The sequence below is a fragment of the Ceratotherium simum genome, chromosome 33, assembly GCF_057802395.1.
Source record: "Ceratotherium simum simum isolate JZ-2026a chromosome 33, ASM5780239v1, whole genome shotgun sequence".
In the NCBI taxonomy this organism is placed as follows: Eukaryota; Metazoa; Chordata; class Mammalia; order Perissodactyla; family Rhinocerotidae; genus Ceratotherium; species Ceratotherium simum.
Genome location: NC_141932.1, coordinates 18,857,293 through 18,866,231, shown reverse-complemented (window position 1 = coordinate 18,866,231; position 8,939 = coordinate 18,857,293). Strand labels below are relative to the sequence as shown.

Below are 8,939 nucleotides of genomic sequence, written 5' to 3'. Positions count from 1 at the left end.
CTTTACAAGATGGGAGGCACAGAGAGGGAAAGTGACTTGCTCAAGGTCACACAGCTGAAAGGTGACAAACCTGGGATTTGAACCTAGGCTGTCCAAGCTCTAAGTCACTGTGCTATTCTCTCTTTCTACTGAGAAAAACTTTCATACAGTGAAGTGCACAAGTCTTAAGGGCACAGCTCAATGACTTTAAAAATTACATCCATGTAATCACCACCCAGATCAAAGTATAGAACATGTCCATCCATCCAGAAAGTTCCCTCCTGTCCCTTTCCAGTCAGCACTGCCCCCCGCAGAGGCAACCACTGATCTGATTTCTGTCACCATCCTTTAGTTGTGCCTGTTCTTGGACTTCACATAAATGAAATCTTACAGCATTTTGTCTCATGTGTCTGGCTTCTTGTCCTCAACATCACGTCTGTGATAGTCATTCATGTTACTGCATATATCAGTAACCCATTCTTTTTCATTGCTGCGTAGTATTCCATTGTGTGACTATAACACAATTTGTTCATTCATTTTCCTGTTGGTGGACATTTAGGTTGTTTCCACTTTGGGGGCCATGACAATTGGTGCTGTTAGGAATAAGAACATTCTAGTAATGTCTTCTGATGATACGTGTATGCATCTCTGTTGGGTACATGCCTAGAAGTGGCATTGCTGGTCAGGGGATGGACTATGTTTAGCTTTAATAGAAACAGCCAGACTCTTTCCAAAGCTCTTGTGTCATTCTGCATTCCCACAGTGTATGAAAATTCCATTTGCTCCATATCCTCGCCAACACTTGGTATTATCAGTCTTTTGAATTTTAGCCATTCGGGTTGGGCAGCTATACCACTTCCCTTGAGGCAGCCTTTCTAACACAGCCCAGAGAAGTGAGTCAGAGGAAGGCCTGGGGCTGGACCTGGCCTGCCTACCTCCCAGCACAGATGTCTGGGATGCTGAGAGCTTGTGTGTGAATGAGTGTGTGCATATGCCCATTGCATTAGGGAGGAGCACCCAAACCTGAGGGGGGAAGGTTGTCAGAAGGCAGGAGCCACGTGTACCAGATGTGCTCTTGATGCCCAGGACAGAGCCTGGTCCTAGTAGGGGTTTCATAAGCCTGGACCTCTCCTAGGAAGGCCACAGAAACTACTTTATCAGGTGCAGGGAAAGAAATACCATAGAGGTGGGCAAACTGAGGCCCAGAAACGGCAGGGACTTCCTTGAGGTCACATAGCAGGAATATAACCCAGGTTTCTGATTGTCTATGCTAAGGTCTTCCCACCCTCCCAGCTCCACTTCTCTGGGGATCCTCAGGCTGGAGGGACCACAGGGCCAGAGCTCATCTCCCACAGTCTTCTCAGGTGTCCCCTGCCACCATCCCCCCGTCTCAGGGATCCTCCTATCTCTCACAATATCTCTGCCTGAGGGTCCCCTCTCCCATAATCCCTGTTTCAAGGGGCTCCTCTCCCACAATGCCCTGTGCCAAGGCCCCACCTCCCAAAATCCCCTGAGTCAAAGTTCCCCCCATGTCCTTCTCAGAGGGACCCTCCCCACAATGTCCTTACCTCTGGACCCCACTGCCCACAACTCATGCTGTTCGACACCTCCAGCCCTTTGCCCATTATGTCCTCTGCTCGGAACAAGTCCTGGTAGGTTATGGAGTGAAACTGCTTTGATTGAGTTCCTATAAGGAAACCCAATGGCTCTCATAGCAAAAGTCAAACCCCCAATTTCCAAGGTTGGCCATGGAGGAGGCAAATGGACTTCTGCCTCCAACTCTCTGCTCCCCAAGATTTGTCTTCCTCTTGGGGGCTCTTCTGGTTCCCTCTGCTGCCCCCATCACTCTGAACTCAGTTAATGCTGCTCCCCCATTAACGCTCTGAGCTAACTGCACTCACCATCCTCCTTTGATTTCATGATGCCAGGCGAGACCCAAGAGGGAAACGTGAACAAGATTCTACTAAAAGGCTGACTCTGACAAAGGGGAAATAAAGAGTAACTCGCCAATCTGATCTTCAAAGTGTGGCTCATTCAGCTTCAGCTTGGGACCCCTACAGGGGGCCTCCCCGCCTATTGCTCCACCAGGCCCTTTGGCAGGGCCGTCTTCCCCACCTCCAGCAGGCCTCAAAGCCCAAACCCAAAAGGGATGTTGGGAGAGTTGGGGTTGAGTCATTTGGATATCCCATGTGGATATTCTCCTTCAGCCCCACTCAGCCTTGGAAAATTAGGACCTCAGTCCACGTAAGGGAGCCCAGGCTTCCTGACACTTCCACCCACATTCTTGGGGCCCTGTTCTGGTGCACTCCTTAAGAACTCCAGCTGTTTTCCCACAACTAACTCAGGGGCAGGGGCAAAGACTGAGAGAACCACAGCTGTGGGAAGTGGGGAAAAGAAAGCCCTAGGCTTGGGATGCCAGCCACTCTTTGGGACATCCAAGGGGCCAGCAGCCCCTAATATATTACTGTTAAATTTGAGAAGCCTGAACTCTAGAAATAATCATAACATTCATGATTATGTAGTGGCAATAACATTGACTACCATTTATTGAGCAGTTATAAAGCATCAAGACTCTTTCAAACACTTTACATGGACCATTTAACTGAATCATCAACCTCATGAGTGTGCTACCATCAGGATCCATCCCCACTGTCCCGATGAAGATACTGAGGTTCAAGGAGGTGATGAGATCATCAGCCTGGATTTTCACCTGACTCCAGAGTCCCAGCTCTTTTAATTATAACAACTCCCTTCAAAAAATTCTCAATCCTTTCCGTTTCCCAACTTCCCTCCTTCCCATTCAAACGGGGGAGTCCCTAGGTCTTTAGTCCTAACCCATTCATCCTTGGCAGCCCAAGGGTTGTGCGGGCAGCTTTGCTCCCCACCTCAGATACCCGCTCCAGCAACCATGGCCCTCTCACAAGCCTCTGTCTCTTGAGGAAGGAAGGAAGGAACAGATTCTCGCGAATTCTCTAGTCTCCCGTCTCAAAATGTGGTCCATAGGTCAGCAGCTTCAGTATCACCTAGGAACTTGTTACAAATGCAGATTAATGGGCCCCACCCCAGACCTGCTGAGTCAGAACATCTGTTTTATCAAACCCTCCTGTTGTTTTTATGCACTTTAGAGTCAGAACGACTGCTCTACACGGTTCCCATTGTACCCTGCACGGGAGAGAGTACACAAGGTTTACTTCCGCCTTCAGAGTTCCCATAATGCCTCGACACTGGACAATCCACCGTCCCCCTACTCCACATACGCCGCTTCTGCAACTACAATTCCCACAATGCCCAGAGGCGCTCACCGGCGCTTTATGCGACAGCATCTCCGAAGGTGTTTTGTGAGCCATCATGGCGCCCACCCTGCCCGACAGCATCAGGACTACAATTCCCACAATGCTCAATGCAGAACTACCGCCCCCAGCGGCTCCCGAGCGGCGCCACGTCGGCTCCGCAGGGTGAGGCCGGGCTCGGGCGGGGCCGGCGGGGTCCGCAGGGCCCGGGGCTCGTTAAGGCGGTTCTACCCCTCACCACGCAGACATGGCGGCCGAGAGGGACCAGCACAAGGATGCCGAGGCGGAAGGGCTGAGCGCCGCGTGAGCGAGCCGGCTGTAGCCCCCCCTGACCGACACTGGAGTTCTGGCCCCCGCCCCCTCCTCCCTCGGGCCCCAGGAATCCCAGACCCCAGACACAGGAGTCCAGGCCCCTGGTCTACCCTTCGGGGACTCTGAAGTCTGGGCCCTCAGCCCCCTCTTGCCCTGGGATTTAGGAGTCTTGGACCCTTCGCCCCCAGGACCCCAGAGCCCGCCCCCCGCAGCCCCCATCTTGCTCGGGAGTCCGGGCTCCCTCCCGGTCCGCCGCTGACCCGGTTCCGCCCACCAGGACCCTGCTGCCGAAACTGATCCCGTCCGGCGTCGGCCGTGAGTGGCTGGAGCGGCGCCGCGCGACCATCCGGCCCTGGGGCTCCTTCGTGGACCAGCGGCGCTTCTCGCGGCCCCGCAACCTGGGCGAGCTGTGCCAGCGCCTCGTGCGCAACGTGGAGTACTACCAGAGCAACTACGTCTTCGTGTTCCTGGGCCTCATCGTATACTGCGTGTGAGTGCCTCTCCGCCCCGCCCTCGCCCCCCGCCCGCCAGGCCCGCCCCACCGAGAGCTCTGGCCGCACTGCTCGGCCCCGCCCCCCGGACGGCTCCGCCAGACCTTTTCACCGAAGGGCCAGGTCCCTACTTCCCCATCAGCCTGGCTAGGACGCACTGTGACCTAACATGACCTAGACTTGCCTGGCCTCAAGGACATAGCCTGTCATCCGCTGGTGTAGACAATCGGGTTCCCTGGCTGGCCCAGCCACAGCTGCCTGACCGATGCCTCCCTGCCCTTCTCCAGGGTGACGTCCCCTATGCTGCTGGTGGCTCTGGCCGTCTTCTTTGGCGCCTGTTACATCCTCTATCTGCGCACGTTGCAGTCCAAGTTTGTGCTTTTTGGTGAGAAATCCCTTGCCCAGATGGATCCCTGACGCCTCAAATCCTGGTCTCTTGGAAGGAAAACCTTAAACCCCAAACCTGTCTGCCCAAGCCTAGATCTACACTAGGTCCCCCAAACCCGATCCCTTAAAATCTCAGACACACCAGGTGCTCCCACCCAGTTTCAGCCCCCCAAATTGCTGTTCCCCAGACCCAGAATGAGATACCCCAAAACTCACTCTCCACCTATCTCCTGTCCCTTAAAGCTAGCTTCCGCTCTCCTCCGTACCTTGCGGAAGGCATCAGCTGCAGGTACCCACATTGGACACCAGGTGGCGATCTTACACTGGCCTAGATCTGTCCCCTGCCTCTGTCCTGCTTCCTGGGATGAGACCAGAAAGATCTTGGGACTTTGCAGAGAGGGAAACTGAGGCTTTTGGCTCTTGTGGTCCCAGACTAGCACCAAGCACCATTGGGAAGAAAGGCCTAAGTCCCCACGCAGGAGTAGCTCAAGATTTAGAGTAAGGACAGGGAAGAGCTAGGATCAGACAAACAGGGAGACTTGAGACAGAGTTCTTCAGGGGCCTGCAAGTCATGCACATGACAAAGGTGGGCTGGGTGGAGGGGCATGTGGGACAAGCACAGGGCATGGAAGGAGCGCCTGGAAAGCACAGCTGTGACTTGGCTTCAGCCACTGCTGCTGCTGGTGTGTGCAAACCTGTCTTCCAGTCTGCCACGAGAAGCCAGAAATCTGTATTGTTATGTGAAGTCATTCAGTTTCTCTGTCAGCCACAAATCAGATTCTTGTGGAACATTGTGCAGACTCAAAAATACATCCATAGGTCAGACTTGGCCCTCGGGCCACCGGTTTGAGACTCCTGGTCTACCTGAGTGCAGGTTGGAGCAGGAGAGCTCTCATCTGGGGGAGTGGGAGGCTGGGAGCTTCCTAGCAGAAGTGGGGTTGCAGGGCAGAGGGCAGGGGGCTCAGGGAGGTGTGCTCTATGCTGGCAGACAGTTGGGACATTGGAGACGTGGGTGGGGCCAGGACTTCCTTGGCATGAGGAATTTGGATTAGATCCAAATTCTAATCCAGGATTAGCTCCTGGAGCTCGTGACACCAGCCTGTTTGAGGGGCATCAGGGGTGACTGGGAGAGGGCCCGAGTGCCGGAACAGCATGCCCCCATGCCGTCTGCCCCTCAGGCCGAGAGGTGAGCCCAGCCCATCAGTACGCTCTGGCAGGGGCCGTCTCCTTCCCCTTCTTCTGGCTGGCTGGCGCGGGCTCCGCCGTCTTCTGGGTCCTGGGTGAGTACAGGGTCTGGGTGGGCGGTGGGGGCCAGGTGAGAGAGCATGTTCCTAAACTGCCCACTTTCCTGCAGGAGCCACCCTCGTGGTCATTGGCTCCCACGCTGCCTTCCACCTGACGGAGGCCGTAGACGGGGAAGAGCTGCAGATGGAGCCTGTGTGAGGTGTCTTCGAGGATCTGCCAGCCTCCCAAGCCAGCCGCCCCGTCCCTGTCCAGCCCTGTCCCGCGCGGCTCTGCTGCTCCGGCCAAAGGCCCCGTTCTCGTCACAAGCCCAGGGAGGGACTCCGGCTTTGGAAATAAAACCGTTACAGTTGTCATTCAGCAAATATTCTCCCAGGGTCCTCTGTGGGTGTGTGCGGAGTGAAGCTGGGGATACTGCAGAGGCTAAAAGAGAGGGGGCCTGGGTGGGGGCGGGGGGAGACAGTAAGCAAGATAAATAACTAAAATATCATAGGATGGCCGATGGTGATAAGTGCCCAGGAGAAGAAAAGGTATGTTGGGGGGTCCCTGAGACCACCCCCGTGTTCGATGATTTGCTGAGAGGACTCGGCTCAGTATACAGTTGTGCTCACAGCTGTCATTTATTAGCCTGAAAGGTTAGGAAGCAAAATCTGCCAAGAGAAGAGGCACGTGAGGAACCCAGGGGAGTTCCCCACAGTCCTCCCACAGTGGACTCACACAGGACATGCTCCAGTCCTCCACTGAATTGTGACAACGCATGTGAAATATCTGCCAGGGAAGCTCGTGAGAGACTCAGCGCCCAGGCTTCTTTTTTTTAAAGATGTTATTTATTCATTTTTTTCCCCCCAAAGCCCCAGTAGATAGTTGTATGTCATAGGTTCACATCCTTCTAGTTGCTGCACGTGGGACTCGGCCTTGCGTTGGACGGAGAAGCGGTGCCCTGGGGCGCGCCCGGGATCCGAACCCGGGCCGCCAGCATCAGAGCGCGCCACTTAACCGCTAAGCCACGGAGCCGGCCCCGCCCAGGCTTCTTATTTGGGGGAGGCCACATAAGCACCCTCTGTTTAGCATGTACCAAAATTCCAGACTCCCAGAAGGAAAGCAGGTGTTCAGCATAAACAATATTGTTTGCACAGGGTTTAAACACAACGAGCCACTCTTACCAGGGAACGGGGAGGACCCTCCAAGGGCCAGCTATGCGAGCAGGCCTCTCTAAGGACAGCAGTCTCGGGCCTACTATGCTAACTCCTACATAGAGAAAGTTATGGAGGTGAGTTACAGGTTAAAGAAGGCCTCCCTGAGGGCATTGAGTGAAGATATAAACTGAGTGAGGGAGCAGCCACAGACCCTTTGGAGGAAGAATGTTCTGGGCAGAGGAAGCAGTGGATGCAAAGGTCTGGAGATGTGAGTGGGCCTGGAGGTTTGAGGAACAGCGAGGAGGCCGGAGTGGCTGGAGCGGAGGAGCCGAGGGAAAGGGGGAGACTTGCAGGCTTCGGTGAGCGCTCTGGTTTTACTCAGAGAGAGGCGAGAGTGACACCATTTGCTTTTCCCTGTAACGTGAAGACTGTCTGCCACATGGGACACTGACAACAGAGAAACATACCTGGGAGGAAAAGCACTAGGCGGATATGACAACAGTGAGGTGACGGGGAGGGACTGGAAAGCTACTTAGATGGTGCTGGTCTGGGAGGGCTGTCTGAGGAGGTGACATTTCAGTGAGCCCTGAGGATGTGGAGCCAGCCACAGGAAGAGCCATGGGTGGAGTGGCCTCAGTGGGGGGACAGCGGGTGCCAAGGTCTTGCAGGGCAGTCTCCAGCCTCTCCAGGCTCGTTTCTCGTCGCCCAAACTCACCCACTCACCGTTAATTCAGCAAGTGTTTACCGAGCGCCCACGTGTACCCAGCGTTTTTCTGGATTCCTCCTGTCACGTATGGCAGCCCCCAGCCACATGTGGCAGCTGAGCACTTTTCAGCTGGTCCGAATCGAGATGTGCTGCGAGTATAAAGTGCACACCAGATTTCAGAGTCTTAGTAGGAAAAAGGTGTGAAATATCTCCATAATTTTTATATTGGTTATGTGTTGGAGGGATATTTTGGACGTACTGGGTTAAACGATGATATTCATGTTTTTTTCTTCACTTTTTAAAATGTGATTATGTAGAAAATTTAAAGTTACACCTGAGGCTCATATTCTCTTTGTACTGGACACATGGGCTTAGGTGCTGGGGAAACGGCAGTGCTGCAAACCGACGGGGCCAGCCTCCTTAGAGCTCACAGTCAGTGGCAGAGGCTCGCCAGACACGAGGCAAACAACCAACAAACAGGAAACTCGCAGAGTGGTAAGCGCTCTGAAGCCGATAAAACAGGCCTGGGCGAGGCTAGAGAGTACTTGAGGAAGGGGAGTGGCTCGCTTAGAGCGGTGAGGCAGGGCCTTGCTGGGCAATGAAGAGGAGATTGCCCTTTGGATGTCTGGGGGAAGAGTATTCCAGCCAGAAGGAACAGCAAGTGCAAAGGACCTGAGGTCGGACCTGCTCCAAGACAAGGCGGCGCTGTGGCTGGGGTGAAGGAGTGAGGGGGACAGCCGTAGGAGATGATGGTGGGGAGGATGTTGGGGGTCAGATCACACAGGACCTGCAAGCCATAGTGAAGTCTTTGGATTTTAGCTTAAGGTAATGTGGAACTATGGAAGGGTTTTGAGCAGAGGAGGGACAGGGTCAGGTGTGAATGTTAGAAATATCCCCTTGGGGTTGTATGGGGATGGGCTGGAGGGAATGAGACCAGGGAGGATGAGCCAAGCTGCAGAAGAGGAGGCAGGAACGTGGAATGGAGAGGAGGGACAGGGAAGACAGATTCAGGAGGAGGAGGGTCTGGGCTTGGTGACTGATGTGTGGGAGCTGAGTGGAAGGGAGCAGGCAAGGATGACCCCTAGGTTTCAGGCTTCTGGCAAGATGGGAAGACGGGGGGCCTGGGTGACTGGGTCCACACTGGTCCTGGACAGTCACCAGGGATGCACTTCCAGTGACTGCCACCAGAGGGCAGAAAAGTGCTTCTCTCACACTCTCCAGGGAGTGAGCCAGAGATGGATTTATCTTGGGAGATGGAACCTGGGGTACCTGAGGCCCAGAGTCAGGCACCTGGGTCTGCTCCAAGACCAAGGTCCCAACCCCAATTTTGGGGTGGCAGAGGGCATTTCGTCTGTTGATCCAGATGCCAGTGTTCCCAGGAGAGACTGAGTCTTCA

General features: G+C 54.5%; 1 protein-coding gene across 1 annotated transcript; it reads left to right on the top strand.

The window, feature by feature from the left end:
- The first annotated feature begins 3,414 nt into the window (after window positions 1-3,414).
- On the top strand, window positions 3,415-6,066 carry RABAC1 (Rab acceptor 1). Its single transcript, XM_004440100.3, has 5 exons — window positions 3,415-3,572; window positions 3,859-4,071; window positions 4,360-4,457; window positions 5,638-5,739; window positions 5,814-6,066. Exons 1-5 carry the CDS (start codon window positions 3,517-3,519, stop codon window positions 5,900-5,902), a joined length of 558 nt encoding a protein of 185 aa, XP_004440157.1. The 5' UTR covers window positions 3,415-3,516; the 3' UTR covers window positions 5,903-6,066.
- Window positions 6,067-8,939: the final 2,873 nt, after the last annotated feature.